General features: G+C 39.0%; 1 protein-coding gene across 1 annotated transcript in view; it reads right to left on the bottom strand.

Annotated features, from left to right (window-relative positions):
* The window catches only part of LOC121823510 (uncharacterized), a 69,884-nt gene that overhangs the window by 11,001 nt on the left and 40,317 nt on the right, over positions 1-18,566 (bottom strand). The window contains exon 2 of the mRNA XM_076553245.1: positions 6,293-6,468. Within this exon, the coding sequence (XP_076409360.1) occupies positions 6,293-6,334 (42 nt within the window). The 5' untranslated portion in view covers positions 6,335-6,468. The remainder of the gene's footprint in view (positions 1-6,292; positions 6,469-18,566) is intronic.

Below are 18,566 nucleotides of genomic sequence, written 5' to 3' on the forward strand. Positions count from 1 at the left end.
AAAAGCGAAAGTGAAAGTGAAAGTGAAAGCGAAGGGGTAGCCGGCTAAAGCTTAAAGCCAGCCACTTGTTCCCTCTTGAGCTGAGTCAAGGCTTGGCTTTACAGCCAGGGGCCCTGTTTAGCAGGGCAGGCCTGAGCTGTTTGTAGCACTGGCTTTAAGCAAGCAGCTCACAGTCCAGCCTGAGCCCAGACCTGGGCCGGGGCTAGGGAGCCGGCTGCTCCGGCTAGGGAGCCGGCCCCAAGCAGTTTTTAATGGATTCTTGTCACGTTGGGCGCCAGATGTAGATGTAACCAATCGTCTTATTAAAATAAGAAACACAGAGCCAATGTAAAAAAGAAAGCCGAGAGGTCAGAGCTCAGAGATAAAATCTTACCTCCTGCAGTGTTCCTAGCTTCCCCGAGAGAGGGAGGTACTTCCTGTGTCCCTGTTTAAATAATCTTTCTGTTCTGCCTTCTCATTGGTTGTAAACCCAACCACATGACTGCCTCATCACTGCCTGTAAGTACCACCCTCCAGGTCTTAAAGGCGTATGTCTCCAATACTGGCTGTATCCCTGAACACACAGAAATCTACCTAGCTCTTCTAACCACCACGCTCTTACTATGGCTCTAATAGCTCTGACCCCAGGGCAACTTTATTTATTAACATAAAATTAAAATAACATTTCAGTACAAATAAAATATCACCACAAACTACTGTCACAGCAGGAAAGCTTTTGCCCTCTTTCTTGCCCCTCCCTTTCTGTGCTGTGACTACACCTGCTTTACAGTTGGTCAGTGAATGCAATTCTTACACAGGTCCCTCTTCATTTGTAAGTTCTCAATAAAAGCCAGAGAGGTTGGAGGACACTCATTCACTGGTCTACTTTTCCTTCTCACAGACCAGTCAAAGCCCAGCCTGGAAGGAGTTGCAGTACTGTCTTCCCAGCCTCGGACAGCAGAGGCAGGATTAAATGTTCAAAGGAATTCTCAAATACATAGTGTGAGGGAAATTCGAGCTACAGAAGAAAATTGCTCTAAACAGAAATATTGATCAACAGCACCTAAAGAAAAATTTTTTTAAAAATTCTTAATAATCAGGAAACATTGCAGAATAAAACCAATAAGAGATTAGAGCAGTGATATATTTAAAGAAAATCAAATTGAAAAGGTAAAACCAATAATTGACTTTTAAAAAAGATAAATATAATTGAAAAAACACCTACCTATCCTGACTTTGAAAAAGAACAGGCCATTACCTGTTAGCGGGAACGGCATTAATAAATGTTATTTGATCTTGCCCCTATGTGCAATGTTAGCTGCTAAGATCTGTAACCTGACACACACAGCTACAGCCAATGGCCTATGTCTCAACCTTCTGAGCTGCCTTCATTGTGCCAACCAGGATTGAACAAATCTACAAAGGACAGCCCTTAGTTGGAAATTCAATATTCATTGGTTCAAACTAACCTCCCCAAATTTTACATCCTCCAATCTGGCCTGGCATCAATTAATATATGCTGGGAAATGACAAAATCACTAATCCAGGCCATTTTTCATAATGGTGACTCCAGCAGCTGATTGCCTATCCTGTTTACTTCTACAATGTACACAAGAAACTATTCATCCTATTCCAGTCTGAAGGCAGAAGCCATGCTCCGCACACAAATCCTTTTCCTCTGACTGCAATGGACAGTTGACTACATGACTCAAATGGATAATTTTACACTCAGTGGTGTTACAGCCCTTTAATTTAAAAATTTAATTGGTTTAATCAAGAGGACAGTAAGGCTATTGCCCTGGGGAGCAACAGACTGGGATCAAGGTCACCTGAGCCAACATAAGAGGGTTTGTCTCAGAAACATTTTCTAAATGGTTAGAGGTATAGTTCTTCTAGAATTAATATTCCTTTCCAGGAGAAATCACTCCACACACTGAAAAGGTTAATAAACAAAAAAATCTCTTTAATAACAGTATGCATCCAACTCTAGCTAATGCTAAAATAGGAGCCAGGCTAGAACAGATTTTGCATTTCATATATGATATCATCCTTAAGTTTCTTTTAGGATCATGTCCCAGGTAATACTTTGAACAATTTAAATAGGGACAGGAGATTACAGTTCTAGCCACTTAGACAGATGAAGATTTAGAGAGAAAATCTTTTAGATCATACTTTATGATCTGTATTTAAAAGATATATCATTGCCTTTAATTCTCACACATACAAAGGGCAGAGAACACAAATACAGAAAACATCAAGGAAAAGTCCCCTATCAGCATTGTGGATGCTATTCTTAGTTGAACAGTCCTGCTGAGCTACACCAACCTCAGAATAAGGCTGCTTTTTGCCTCTGAGCATGTTGGCTCAGATGAAGGCCACAGTTGCTTCCATACAGGACCAGGAGTTCATTTTAACTAGCCCTGCCTGCTGTCTGTTACAGATCTGTGACATCACTGCAGAGAATTCCATTTTTTTAAGCTTTAGCTTTGTTTTATGTAGATGGGTGTTTCCCTTCACGCTTTTGTATGCAGTAACTGCAGAGGCCAAAAGAGGGCATCAGATCCCTCGGGACTGGACTTACAGAAGATGATTAGCTACCAGGTGGTTTCAGAAAATGGAAGCTGTGTCCTCTATAACAAGACCCACACTCTTAACTGCTAAACTATCTCTATAGCCACTTCTTTATTTAAAATTTATTTTCATACATTTTAATGAAAATATATTACATCACTTTCCCCCTTCCTTGTCTTCTCTCCATCCTTTCCCACATTTTTCCTTTCTAATTTCTTCCTTGTTAAGCATGTTTGATTTATGCATAAATATATGCATAAAACCTGCTGATTCCACTTCTGTTGGTTGTATGTATACAGTTTCAGAGCTGAGCACATTGCATTAGATATGCAATTAGGGAGCTCATCCATGCCTGAGGCTAATTCTCCCACCTGCAGGAGAATTTTACTCTGTAACCAGCAACAAGAGTCTGACCCAGAAGTGGCCTTGGCTGCCTTTGACAGGAAACGTTATCAAGAACAGAAAATGTGGGGTGATAAATACCTCAGCTAACACTTTGTGGTGTCATGGCCCTGAAGTTCTGGAGTTGGAGGGAGGAATATGGACATAGCTCTGAGCCAATCACAGTCTCCTTTGGTTCCATGGTCTTCTCGCCATGGTCTTCTCCCTCCCTAACAGTTCCACCATACTCCACAGCTCTTTGTAAATGCCTGATTGCCCCAGCTTTAGAGTGACTTCTGTTTAAGTCTCAGGATTTCCTGACAACTTGGATGTTATCTGGAGTCACCATCACTTCAGGCTCCTTACTGAGGGTTTTGCAGGCATTGGGGAAGCAGAATATCATGTCATTCAGACAAGTCATTCTTCATGCCTGCTAGTTCCTTTTCTCTCTTTACAGGAGGCATGAACTCTTCACCATACTGAATGCCTTCATAGGGTCTCTCTCCAGTATGGCTTCTTTCATGCCTGCAAGGATAACTGGCATGGCACCTGTAAAAGCTTTACCACATTCATTACACTGTTGAATATTTTCATCTGTAAAAATTAATTTTACAATTTGGTCTAATGATAAAGAGGGATCAGATCTTAAGATTTTATCACTTTGTTTACACTACATTTGTAAAGTGAACCAGGAAAAACAGAAGTTTTTACACATTCCCATACTCATTCAGTGAAATCATAGGTCACTGCATTCTAAAATTATTTCATACATGTGTATAAAAGAAAGTTTGATAATAACAACATTCACTTTGCAAATGTAGTATGACTCATAATATAGGAACATTTATGAATGCAATAAGTGTGGTAAAGTTCTGAGTTCTTCCACTTCTCTTTAAATGTGTGAAAAAAATCTCATGTAGAAAAAAAGATGCTATAAATGTGAGGTATATGATAAAGGCTCTTATATCACAGGTATCTTCAAAGATGTAAAACAACCCTTAATGAAGGGGAAAACCATGAGTGTAAACAAGGTGATAAAACTTTAACATCTAATTCCTCTTTACCACTAGACCAAACTGTAAAATTTTGTTTCCTATAATTCATGATTGGATGATGTAAGGCTGCACCAGAGTGAGTAAATGAAAACTTGTAAAAACAAACGCAAGATAACCAATTTTGAAAGAAATATTGTATGATTTGTATAATACATCTTACACAACTTGCTCTGCTCTAATTCATTTATAAGTCCCAAGAACTTTTGAAAACAAGTTTATCCCCATTTTTTGCATATGTTCATGTGTGAGAGAGTCTTCCATGTGATACAGGTGAATTACAAAAAAGAGGTTTGAGATCCCCTGGATCTAGAGTAGCAGATTGTTATGAGCCTCCTAACTTGGGTGTTAGGATATTAACTCAGGTTGTCCCCAAGAAGAATATGTGCTAAGCTACCTGCCAATGCCATAGTACTTTGTATCCAATAAATTAAATCTTTCACAGATTAACAACAACAAGAACAATAAAACCTAAAAAATAAAGTAAATAAATGATCCTTGGGAACATGATGCATCAATATTAAGATGTTGTATATGGTAAATTTGCAACATTAATTGAATACAATCCAAAAAAAATCCCCAACAATTTAAAAAAGGAAATCTAATTGCAAAGCCACATGCAAAGATGAAACACTCAGAATGCTCAATAGGATTATGAAAAAATAGTACATACACTGATACAATATGACTTCTATACTTAGAACAAAGCTACAACAATGAAGAATGTGTACAGTATTTGTGAAAGAATAAGGAGATGAGGGAAAGCAGGAAACAAAAGCAGGAAAATAAAGTCAACTTTTAATCAAAAGACCAAAGGAAACTCAGCCAGAAGAAGTGCAATCTTGACCAATGTTACCCAGCTACCTATGATTCTATGTATATAGAAACTGAATAAACACAGACTTCACAACTCCCACAAAATTAACTCAAAGTGACCCTTAAACTGTTATGTTTCTGACCCTCTAGCTACTGATATTTCTTCCAAAGAAGCTCCATGCTTTAGAGCCCTCTCTGCAAATGAAGGTGATCTCCTGCTATGGCTCTGAAAACTCTCATGTCTCCTAATGATTTCAGGTAAACCCAGACCCACTGATGCCCACATAAAAAAACAATATTGAAGAAGGATATAATGTCTGCTTCCTGCCACATGGGTTATGGCACAAGATGTGAAATCTGCCCTATCCACCTACACAACACCATCACACTTGAGAAACCTCTAAAGCTCAGAAACTCCTTTTGTCCCTTGAAACTGAACTTCTGTGGCTGGTGGTAGCAGAAATTTAAAAACATTCTAATCATGTATTGCTGAAAAATGATCCCACTTACCTCTTTCCTTAGCTTCTAAACTATCAGTAACATTTATAACACAAAACTAAAATTGAAATAATGCAATATTCAGAACTTCTAGAAAACAAATGTTCAGCTTTCCAATCTGTCTTCCAACTGCACAGCAGAAGCAGTGCCTGTGTGTGAACACTGGACAGTGATGTTATTAGCACAATGGCTTCCCATAGCCAGGGCTGCACAGCCTCCCTTTCCCTAGTGAGGCTCAGAGGACAAGGGCCACTGTCCAGGTTCCCAAAGGGAGCAACAGAACCAGTCTGGCTCATGGTCCATCCCAGTCTCACCAGCTCTGACAGCTCAGCAGCAAAAATAGAAACATATGTATAAGGACAATAACTTCAAAATTTTGACAATATACAAAAAATATCTTTTTTTTTAAGATTTATTTATTTATTATGTATACAGCGTTCTGCCTGCATGTATGTCTGCAGGCCAGAAGAGGGCACCAGATTTCATTACAGATGGTTGTGAGCCACCATGTGGTTGCTGGGAGTTGAACTCAGGACCTCTGAAAGAGCAGCCAGTGCTCTTAACCTCTGAGCCATCTCTCCAGCCCCCTACAAAAAATATCTTAACCAGAAGTAGAAATGTATAATGCAATATGATAAAAATAACATTAATTTGCATTAATATAAAAATATCTTAGAAGTGAAAACATATATACAGTATAACAAAAATAATTTTACATTTATGTCAATATTACAAAACTATCTTAAACAAAATTAGGTGTAGATGAATTGCTAAACAGTCTTATTAAATAAGAAACACAGAGCCAAATACAGAGGTAATAGCCAAAGACATCAGAAGAATAGCCACGACTAGCTTTAGGTCAATGTCTCTTCCACTCCAGAGGAATGCAATCCAAGGATATCCTTTAACAGCAATGATCTCTCAGAGGTATCCTCAATTCTTGGATGACAGTGAAAACTCTGACCCCAAAGGCAGAAAACAAGAGTTCCACTTACCTTTTCTGAGATACCATTTCCCAATCCTGCATTGAAGGACATTGTGTTCCACAGAACATTCAGGGCTATGTGAACTGATAAAAGATGATCCTCTCATGTCATAAATGGAAGAATGACTGAATCTTGTATAACACATGGATAACTTGTTCCAAAGGGAGTACACTGGATTTTTGCATCTGTTATAAAAGATCAAACACAGAAAAGGGGAAGTTTTATGTTTGCCTGTTTGTTTTACAGGTAATGTTACTTATGTATCCATAAGTACAAAGAAAATGGGGACTTTGTAGTATAATCAGAACTCAAAGGAAAGCTTCAAGAATATAGGCAAAATATTGCCTAAAACATTTTCCATAAAGCACTTCCATGTATGGTATCTTGGGAATTTTAATTATGTAAGTATGCATGTATATGTACTTCATGTGTGCCTGGTACCCACAGAGACATTACGAGGCTGTTAGATCCCCTGGAAGAATAGGAGTTACAGATATTTGCAAGTCATCGTGTGGGTGCTGAGAATGGAACCAGGGTCATATCGAAGAGCAGATCTCTTCTCCACAGAACTATCTCTCCAGCCACCTTATTGATACATTTAATATGTAATTTAATATCAATAAAGTAAACACTTCTGTGGCATTTTAGAATGTGGTGAGCAGAAAGCACAATGATGAAAGTAAGCAGGCACTTATAAAGGCTTCTTCTAATGATGAGGCAGAGATGCTGGGGTCCTGGCCAGTAACAGGAGCTCCAAGCTCATCTGTTACATTACAAATCATTCTAGGGAGTAGTGAACTGGAAAATACTGCAAAGAAGTCAAAGCTGAACCTGACAAAATTCTCTGGCTTGTTATGGTGTCTAGGTACATGAAATGTATGAGGGTCAGGCAGGTACGCTGGTATACACCCAGAGCCTCTGAACTCAGAATGATGCAATGAGGCCTGAGTTTAGCGGCTAGAGCGGGTTTCAAAATAAATCTCAAAATTACAAATAACTAAATGAAAAAATAATTGAAAAATATTTAATTATTTTGGCAGGAAAAAATAGTCAGATGTCAAAATATCTCATTGTCTTCAAATGCACATTTCCCTTTTCTCACTAAATAGTCCCCAAAAGTTCACTATTAACTAAATCAGGAGGCACTACAATCAACTTTTATGTTTATAATTCAGTACAGATTGAACTTATTTCATGGTTTTTGAGCTGCTGTATGTAAAGGTCAGGCATGCTTTGAACCATCAAGGATAGAGAAATGAGAAAAATGGAAACATCTCAAGTCTTCTTATACTTTTAAGTGCTATGCATACATAAGGCTCCTTCACTTTGATCCCCTGGGTATGGCCCCAGATTTCTGGCAATGAGAGCAAACATAACTTAGCAAGCTCCCTGAGTCCAGGAGGAATCAAGTAGTTCCTTGGCTTGATGTCATAGATCTTGCCTGCTCTCAGAGCATTGTCTCTTCTCTGCATGTCTGAAGTCACAGTTCCAGAATCTACTGCTTATACACAGCTACTTGGCAAGTTCAATAGAGTAGACTAATCATGAGTGTGTTGGGCTAATTCTTGATTATCTGACATGTTATTAGTAATTCAACATATGGGGAATGTGAAATACTGAAGTTTTTTTGTTTTGTTTTGTTTTTTTTCTAGGAAATGAAATCAATTTTATGGATGTGCTGAACGGAGAACAAAAATTCAACTCTTTCAGAAACCATTACATACCAGTGGTGGACTACCCATGTTGACCTGTTGTTACTTAGAATGGCATTTGTTTTGGTGTGTATCCATGAAGTCATGTGTTTCACACATCACACTTTTACAACTATTATCACTTATTTTGTTATTATACAACACAGTGTGGTCAGAAGGGAAAACAATGGAGTGGTTTGCAATGGCAAACCAAAGCGCATCTGACATACGGGAATGTTAACTCCTAAGAGATCTTCAACAATATCTTTTGACATATCTTTTAACTTGTCAGACTTTTATCTACCATGCCTCTTATCCTCAGATTATCATGTTGAAGGAAACTATCATCCGTTTATCTCAAGGGAGGAATTTACTCCTGCATATCTACAAGGATGCTGAGTATGGATAATGCATCTATCACTACAAATCCAGAATGCTGAAGCACTGATGTGCACCTTCCTGTGAACCAGAGCAATATAAGAATGGAGGCAGAGCCGGGCTTTGGTGGCGCACGCCTTTAATCCCAGCACTCGGGAGGCAGAGCCAGGCAGATCTCTGTGAGTTCGAGGCCAGCCTGGGCTACCAAGTGAGTTCCAGGAAAGGCGCAAAGCTACACAGAGAAACCCTATCTCGAAAAACCAAAAAAAAAAAAAAAAAAAAAAAAAAAAAAAGAATGGAGGCAGAGCTACAACTGGGAGGAATGAAGTAGTTTGAATTTTTTCCTTTTCTTTCTTGTAGATATATTCTTCCCTAAATCTATTTTACCCAATTTGAAAAACTGGTTTTGTTTGGATCCTTGGCAGTGAGTTAATAACTTTATATCACATTCCAGTGCCAAGCTTTTCAGTTAATGATGCTCTCTTCCTATACCCTTCTTTCCTGTGAATATCCTTCCCAGGTATGTCATTTTCAGTTGCTATTGAAATATTGCCCATTGAACAACCCAAACTCTATTCTTACTTTCTGTCTCTCCTGGAATCTTTTCCTAGCCCTGAATTTGTTCTCTAGAAAGGTTTTTCTGATTACATTTTTTTTCAAAGGAGACTTTCATACCCTTCTGTTCTGACTTCTTACCTTTCAACTTTCTGTGTAGGAAAAATATAGTCAGAATCAAGAACACATGGGAAGTTAAATCCCTCTTCCACTGTTTCACTGTGAAAAATAAAACCTACTGTAAGTGCACTACAGAGAATTGTTTTTTAATTACCTTCAACAAGCCAAAGGATTTGGGCCTTTGTTGAAACCAGGAATACTTTTTTTTTTAACTTTTTTTTAAACATGGTTCAAACTTTAGCAGCATTTTGTTTTTTAGGCACTGTTTTGAAAGCCTCTCACCTTTATTCATAATTTATTTAAACACTCATCAGTTTGGTATAATTGAATGAGAACACAGGCCCCACAGAAATTATCTGGAGAAGCACAGATGCGGGACCATAAAACGAGACTCACAAGAATTGGAGTAGGCAGACAGACATCATCACAGGCACCCATGGGGGAATTTCCACAGAGGTGTCCCATGAATGATGCTGTGCGATCTGAGAATTTGAACAATGTGTTCTTTGTATGGTACTGGTGTGGTCCTGCACATATTGTCCTGATTGGTACTAAAGCCCCTCCTAAACATCTGTTTTATACAAGATCTTTTGAGAGTGTTTTTTCAGAATCTAAGAAAGAAAAAAGGTCATTATATATGGCATTTGATATGACAATTTCTCACTTACCTTTATATGCAATTTTCATTTTATACCATTCCTTCTATATCACCATGAAGAGAGAAAAATGAATAATCAATAATACAAGATTTATGATATTGAAGGATTGGCCAATGACCCCCTTGTGTTAACCTAAGTCAGAGGCCAGATATGACTCTGATTATGTTCATTCGGTGTAATTCTCAGATACTGCTGTTTAAAACACAAGGCACTGCATCATAAAGTACTTGATATCTAATGGTTCATGACCCAAAATTCTAGGTTTCATCAATAAAATCTGGTGTTTGTTTCAAAAGCTATGCATATTGGTATCAGCATGAAGCAGTTTTATTAAACCCTCCCAAATCTTCTTGTTCTAAGTGATGTTCTCAAATTCTAAAGGATTCTTTTGTGATTTCATCTTACAAATGTCAAAATGGCTAAGATCAATAACACAAGTGACAACTCATGCTGGTGAGGATGTGGAGCAAGGAGAACACTCCTCCATTGCTGGTAGGAGTGCAAACTAAGACAACCAATATGGAAATCAATATGGTGGGTTCTCAGAAAATTGAGAATTGATCTACCTCAAGACCCAGCTATACTTCTGTAGCTAGAGTTTTCCTGCCTTGCCCACAGTCAGGACAAATCTCTGTCACCCACCAGTCCCACAGCCGCTCAGACCCAACCAAGTAAACACAGAGACTTATATTGCTTCAAACTTATATTGCTAACTGTTCTTATAGCTTAAATTAATCCATTTCCATAAATCTATACCTTGCCACATGGCTGGTGGCTTACCGGCGTCTTCACATGCTGCTGGTCATGGCGGCGGCTGGCAGTGTCTCCCTGCCTCAGCCTTCTGCTTCCCAGAATTCTCCTCTCTCCTTGTCCCACCTACTTCCTGCCTGGACACTGGCCAATCAGTATTTTATTTATTGACCAATCAGAGCAGTTTGACATACAGACCATCCCACAGCATACTTCTCTCAGGTGTATACCCAATGTACATCCTATCCTACCACAATGACTCAACTATGTTCATTTTGGACTTATTAATAATAGCCAGAAGATGGAAATGAAGTAGATGTCACTTAACTAAAGAATGCATAAAGAAAATGTGGTATAGTTATACAATATAGCATTACTCAGCTGCTTTAAAAAATGACATGAAATTTATAAGTAAATGGGTGCAAGTAGAAAAAAATCATCCTGAGTGAGGTAACCCAGACCCCAAAAGACAAATATGGTATGTGTTCATGGATAAATAGGTATTAACTGTTACATAAATGATAATCAAGCTATAATCCCCAGACCCAGAAGGTTATGTATAAAGGAGGACTATAAGAAAACCCATGCATCTCCTTGAGAAGGAGAAGCAGAATAGATTCTGCGCGTGGGTGGAACAGGAACAGGAGGGAGGGATCAGGCATGGTTAGAGGGAGAGAGTACATAGAATTAGGGGGCACTTGGGGACTAGTGTGGAAACCTAGTGCACTGACAACTTCCTAGAAGATATGAGGATGACCCTAGTAATGACTCCTAGTAATGGAATAAGGAGTCTAAACTGACCATCTTCTGTAGACAGGTAGGGCTTCCAGTGATAGCACTGGGTTACATTTGGTTGAATTGTTGGCAAAAGAGGTCTCATGGAGACTCCTAAACAACCCATCCTGATGCTAGGACAGAAGGCTGCTCTCTGAAAACTGACAGTGGAGACCCATTTCCGAAGACAACTTCCACACAGTTCACTGAATGTAGATTTATTGATAGTCTTTGGAGAACCTGCTCCAAGGCCACCTCCAGGGTATGCACAAAAAAAAAATCCACAAACACATAGAGGACTGGACTTTTTTCTATTCGATGGGGAAAATAAACACACACACTTTCTGATGGTAACTTTCTCTTTTACTTCATCTTGAAAAAAATCTTCTCTTAAAATCTTTCTGCTCAAGATCCACAGCCAGGCACCAGGCTGAGCTCCAGGAATCCAATCGATGAAAGAGAGGAGGGATTCTATAGGCAGGGGACGTCAAGATCATGATGGGAAGACATGAAGAGATGACTGGCCACACTGGTGGAAGCCCATGAACTGTGGACTGATGGCTGTGGAGCCCCCATGGGACTGGACTAGTCCCTCTGGATACGGAAGATGGTTATTAGGCTCAAACTGTTTGGGGGAAAACCCAGGCAGGGGGATCAGGATCCATTCCTGGTGCATGGGCAGGCTTTTGTTAGTCCAGTGCCTGTGGTGTGACACCTTGTGCAGCCTTGGTGCACTGGGAAGGGGCTTGGATCTGCCTAGGCTCAGTGTGCCAGGCTCTGCTGACTCCTCATGGGACACCTTGATTTGGGAGATGTGGGGATGTGGGGTGGCTTGGGAGAGAGGGCTGGGGATGGGAGGAGGGAGGAGGTGGGATCTGTGGGTGATATGCAGAGTGAGTAGAAAATTTCTTAATAAAGAAAAATGAAAAAAATCTTTCCGCTCTCTTGCCCAAGTATATATCCTCTCTCTTCTACTCCTTCTGCACACCCATACCCACCCCCCAACATACACACACACACACACACACACACACACACACACACACACTTCTACATAATTCACTCACTTTTTACTCACTTACTCTCTCACACTTCATCTTTCACACTTTTTTCTCTGCCTATTCAGCTATATTCCTCACTCAACACATACCTCACTCACTCACTCACTCAACACATACCCCACACACTCATTCACTCACTCACTCAACACATACCCCACACACTCACTCATTCACTCACTCAACACATACCCCACACACTCACTCACTCACTCACTCACTCAACACATACTCCACTCACACACTCACTCACTCACTCACTCAACACATACTCCACTCACTCACTTACTCACTCACTCACTCAACACATACCTCCCCCACACACACTCACTCACTCACACACTCACTCACTCACACACTCACTCACTCACTGCACAGCTCTTTTTCACAGTTCCTTCACATCCTCACTCCTTCACAGCAGCAGCTCTTTCACCCAGCTCTTTTTCACAGCTCCTCTACATATCTGTGCACACACACTCACACACATTATCCTCCTCTCCTCTTCCAACAGCCCAACTCTGGACAATTATATGCTACACTTTCAGGGTTACAAAGCATTTCTTGAGTAAACAATCAGAGACAGAGCCAAACTGATACATGTAAGGAATCAAATGGTTTCTCTCAGGCTAGGATGGTCACATTGACCAGCCAGTGAGTAACACTTGGCCATGCATGTAGCTCTTTTCTCAGACAGAAAATGACATTGAAATCCAGGACTTAACAACAACAAGTTAGTTCGCTGAATCTTGAGTGGTTAGAAGTACATGTAGGGAGAGAATTACTAAAGGGGGTTATAGCTTAATATTGTCAGCCTGACTTTGGTTCAACAAACAGACACTTGGGAATTTGCCCTTGTGTATTTTATTTGCAGGGGCAGCTTAGTCTGTTTTGAATTTTGCTCTGAAGTCTACAATTAGCTGTTTGTGACTGAGAATACTGTTAGTTTCCTGTGTCAATTAAGAAAAATATTCTGGTATTACTTCTATTCATACAGATTAAGCAGAAATCATCTTCCTGACCATCCACAACTATAAGTGTGCCCCAAAGATGGGATGTTTACACACAAGCAGTGGGAAAATACCCATAGCTGTTTTTAGGAAAGAAATGCAGCGGCACATGTGAAAAACTACAGACAGAAACAACTGCTCATTTGCAGTCAGTAACTCCACGACTTTGCCAAGTGGGCTACCCTACAGAGAATTATCCATCTAGTAGGTAGACTTGTTAAACTCTACAGTTGTCACTTGTTGTATACTCACAAAAAGCCATAGCTGCCAGCATCTCTCAGGACAGAGTGGACAAAAGAGTGCAGACTTGGAGCCTTCACGAGTTCCTTCACTAGTTCTAGTCTCCTTGGAACAGGAAGGTAGTCTACAGGCTACAAAAAGGGAAACCTGGACTGCATGAGAAGGTAAACATGAGGTTAAGAAACAGACTCATGGGCTGGAGAGATGGCTCAGTGGTTAAGAGCACTGACTGCTCTTCCAGAGGACCTGGGTTCAGCTCCTAGCACCCACATGGCAGCTCACAACTGTCTGTAATTCCAGCTCCAGGGGACCTGACGCCCATGGCAAAACACCAATGCACATAAAATAAAAATAAATAAAATTTTTTTTTAAAAAAGGAACAGACTCATTTGTTTTGTTTAAATTTACATAATCACAATAAATTATAATTTTACAAAACGTTACAGGCTGAGACAAGTGATTCATCTCTTTTCTTGTGATCAAATAACTCACCTTTTCATGCAGTGCAACTCATTGGTAGAAAACTCTCATACCATCCAAATAAAGCAATTTTCTACATTTTTACACTATACTATAATAGCGCATTTGCATCTCCTCTCTATGACAACTGTTGCTACAAAAAACTTGATATTTATTTTTTCTTCTCCACCTACCAAATAAACAAATGTTAGAAAAACCCTTTGAAGGTGATTGTTTCAGCCGTTCATTTTTCATTGCAACCTGCAGTATAGAGATGGCTGAAGCTTTTTATCCATGTGACAAATAAGAGTGATTTAGAGACTAAAATCAGATGAAAGAAGTGGGTTGACAATGCCTAAGCTGAAGTTACATGCTGCTTCATGACTGATACAGCACGAACTGTGAGAGTCCTTTATAAGTGAATAATCCTGTAACCACTGCTATTGTCTTCATTCATTTAGCACAGTGGCCTGCTGAGACACCAAGCTGGTCCTCAACAAGTAAACATCTAGGTTATTTTCATATTTAGGCCACCATGAATATAACTGTAATGAGCATGAAAATTCTGATACTTCTAAAAAATAATTTTAATCGCCGGGCGGTGTTGGCGCACGCCTTTAATCCTAGCACTCGGGAGGCAGAGCCAGGCGGATCTCTGTGAGTTCGAGGCCAGCCTGGGCTACCAAGTGAGCTCCAGGAAAGGCGCAAAGCTACGCAGAGAAACCCTGTCTCGAAAAACAAAACAAAAATAAATAAATTAAAAAAAATAATAATTTTAATCATACGGAAACTATACTGAGAAGATTGCTGGGATCTATAGCAATTCTGTTGTTTTATGAGAATTCTATACATTGTAGACACACATAAACACATGGATATAATGAAAATGTCTAGACAACAGGGTTTACTGTGTTGTTTGTGGTAATGGGGTTGGTGCTTGGAGGTAATATGTCCAAATGCATCAGAATACACACACTAAATATGTGCAATTTTATATCAACTATAAGAATGCAACATGGTTTTAAATAATTTTAGTTGATATCTGTGGTAAATCCCAACCTACTGCTATCAGAGTTTATTTTGCATGCTAATATACAATCCCATGTTACATTCAGATTCACTGTTCAATTCTAGAGTATGTTTGATTTTCACCTTTTTGTTTTCTCAATTAAGTCAGACTTAGTAGGATATCATTTATGTGAAGATAATAATGTATTCTGTGTCACTACAATATACCATAGTGCTCTCTCTATGGCTTTGTATATTATTTCATATCAGTTTCAGTTTCACACACTTACTGTAATTTGATAAATGAATTACTTTGTAGGACAATCTCTTTTACACTTTTATACCACTGTAAGCAATGCCATTAAAATGATGTATTTAAAAACAAAAGATGTTGGATATGTTCAATTTGCATCATAATTCAATACAATCCAAAGAAAATTCCCAACATTTAATAACATGAAACTTGATTCCAAAGCTATGTGGAAAAACTCAGAATTCTCAATAAGATTATGAAGAAATAGTACACACATTGACATAATGTGACTTCTGTGCTCACCACAAAGCTACAACAAACAAAAAATGTATATACAATTGTAGGTTGACTTTTCTTTCCCACCACCCAGTTCCCAAATAACTGACATGGAGACTAAATATTAATTATAAATGCTTGGTCAATAACTCAGGCTTGTTACTAACTAACTCTTACAACTTAAACTAACGCATTTATATTAATCTGCATTCTGCCACATGGAGTTACCTCTCTTTCATCCTGCACCTGCTGTTTCCTTTCTGTGTCTCATTGGTGACTCCTTTGACTCCAGCCTTCTTCCCAAAGTCCTTAGTATGGTTCCTCTGCCTAACCTTGTCCTATCCAGCTACTGGCCAGTTAGCTTCATTATTAACCCACTCACTGTGACATATAGTCACACAGTATAAAGAAATATTCCACATTTCCCCCTGTTTGTCTAATTAAAAAGGAAGGTTTTAACTTTAACAGTAAAATTATATACAACAAAACAGTTATTAAGTAAGAATTACAGTTACAATATCTAGCCCATTTTATGTGGTAAATTTAAAGAAAATATTCTATTATTTATCTTATCTTTATGAGTCTAAAGTTTTATACCTGATTTACATTTTGTCATAACTAAGGAAAACTTTAACTATGACTATCTAGTCTTCAACTTCATCACAGACCCCAGAAGGGTGAAATGTTACCTAACCACAGGGACATCTGGCTGCCTAGACAGTCACCTGCTGTGGATATTGCTCTATATAAATAAAACACTGATGGCCAGTGACCAGACAGGAAGTATAGGCGGGACAAGGAGAGAGGAGAATTGGGGAAACAGGAAGAAGGAGGGAGAGACACTGCAGCCACCGCCAGGACCAGCAGCATGTAAAGACGTTGGTAAGCCACCAGCCACATGGCAAGGTATAGATTTATAAAAATGGGTTAATTTAAGATAAAAGAACAGTTAGCAAGAAGCCTGCCACGGCCATACAGTTTATAAGTGATATAAGCGTCTGAGTGATTATTTTATAAGTGGATTGTGGGGCTGTGGGGCTTGGTGGAAGCTGGAGAGAAGCCCTCCAGCAACAGTCACCCAAGATTCTTCTGTAATATTGGGGCATCCAAAGTTGGCCTACAGGCCTGGTATATCCGACAGACATTTCTGAGAGGCAGGGAATTTTGAAAGACTATTTTGTCTTGGCAAAGTTTGGCAGTGCTTTTTTGTGTCCTGCTGGTCCAGTTTGGACAGTACATTGTCAGCAATTGAGGCAAGAGCAGTTTCTTTGCCCAAATGGCTAGATTTTGCCATAAGGAAAGCAAATTTCATATGGATTTTCTTCAATGTCCATTATCTTCTCTGAAGCAAACTGATGCTTTCAGGAGCAGAGATGTCTTTCAAGAAAAGTCTTATATATTAAAACATTTTAAATGCCAGATTCCATAGGTCTTTGAAGTGTTTGAAGACCATCTATCTATCAAAATATATCTGTTTAACCTTGAAAACATACCTAATATGACTATAAGTTTGCTTATAGATGACTAACTACTAACCTGTATTTTTAATTATACATTACATTTTCAAATGAGTTGTAAAAGCACAATATCCTAAACGAGTAGAAACATACATATAGTATAGCAAAAATAACTTTAAATTTGTATTAATAAACCAAAATCCATACCAATGTAAAATATTTAAGAATAGTAGTTGCTTTTTTAGTTTAAAAGTAGATTCAATAATCTACCCTCTTATTTTATCATTTCTATATCCCCCTTTTTTCTTTTCAGAACAAGATTCCTGAATCTAATCTCCTTTGTTCAGTTTTTCCCTGACCATTACCAATAACAACTTGTAACAAACTCCCCTTAAATGATAATAAACAGCCATAACCCATCTTTTGGGAATGCAGGCATTATTTTCTAGACTACCTCCTGTTGTTTGTGGGCACTGGTATTTTGGGGGGAACCTTGAGAAAATGCGGATAACTGCTAGATCTTGGCTGGAATAGTTTGTGAGGCTGAATCATCTCAGCCAGCAGTCTTGAAGCTGTTTTGGATGCAGAACTCTGAGGAGACTATAACAAAGGCATTCTGAGATGGTGAATCACCTGGGGCATCCATTTTCATTGGATCTCTTGTTCTGAAAATACTTAAACTTTTCAAGATAACATACAAGTATGGAATATGTGGTATGTAGAAGTCAGTTAAAGATGATTTTTTTTTTGTTTTATGTTTAAACAGGTAAAATATGTTACATGTTTTGTAGGGGTTTTTTTTTAGGTTTATTTATGTCTGTAGTTAGGATTTTCAGGGGGTCTTCCTTGATCAAACATGATCATCTTTAACATAGAATAAATCTACAGCCTCTCATTTCCTATGGGGAAAAAAGCATAACCCCAAAGCAACACCTTGGTTTTTGATCACATGAGATGAATCTTAAACTGCCATATCAGTTGCCAGCATGGTTCAGCTTAGTACTGAACCATGACATTGGCAGCTAGATCCTCTCACCTTTAGTTCCCTGAGAGCTTAGCTTCATAGCAGAGGTATAGGCAGGAGCCATGTTTACCACTTTAGCTCTTGGAATTTGTTGGGTCCATGCTGCCACTTAGAAATGTGCCAACCACTGCTCACGAACCCTATTAAGTTGTGTGGTAGCAGGGCCTCCTATAAGACCTGTGCTTGATAGCAGCCAAGAAAGCCACCTCATAAAGGAGCCATGCCTCTGTCTGTCGTTAGTATCGAGTATTAGTACCCAAGAAAAGCCAGTTGTCAGGAAGCCTCATTTGGCTCCATTTTTCTGTGCTTGAATATTTTTTTTAAGCTTTGTTGGGTCTTATGTGGAAATTCTGGCCCTACATTGAAATGCCATATGTAGGCAGACTTGTCTTTCCCACCCCCCAGTTCCCAAATAACTGACATGGAGACTTAATATTAATTATAAAATCTTGGCCAATAGCTCAGGCTTGTTACTATCCATTTACATTAATCTACATTCTGCCACATGGTGTTACCTCTCTCTCATATTGCACTTCCTGTTTCCTTTTCATGTCTTGCTTGCAGCTTCTCGGGA

The sequence above is a fragment of the Peromyscus maniculatus genome, chromosome 17, assembly GCF_049852395.1.
Source record: "Peromyscus maniculatus bairdii isolate BWxNUB_F1_BW_parent chromosome 17, HU_Pman_BW_mat_3.1, whole genome shotgun sequence".
Lineage (NCBI taxonomy): Eukaryota > Metazoa > Chordata > Mammalia > Rodentia > Cricetidae > Peromyscus > Peromyscus maniculatus.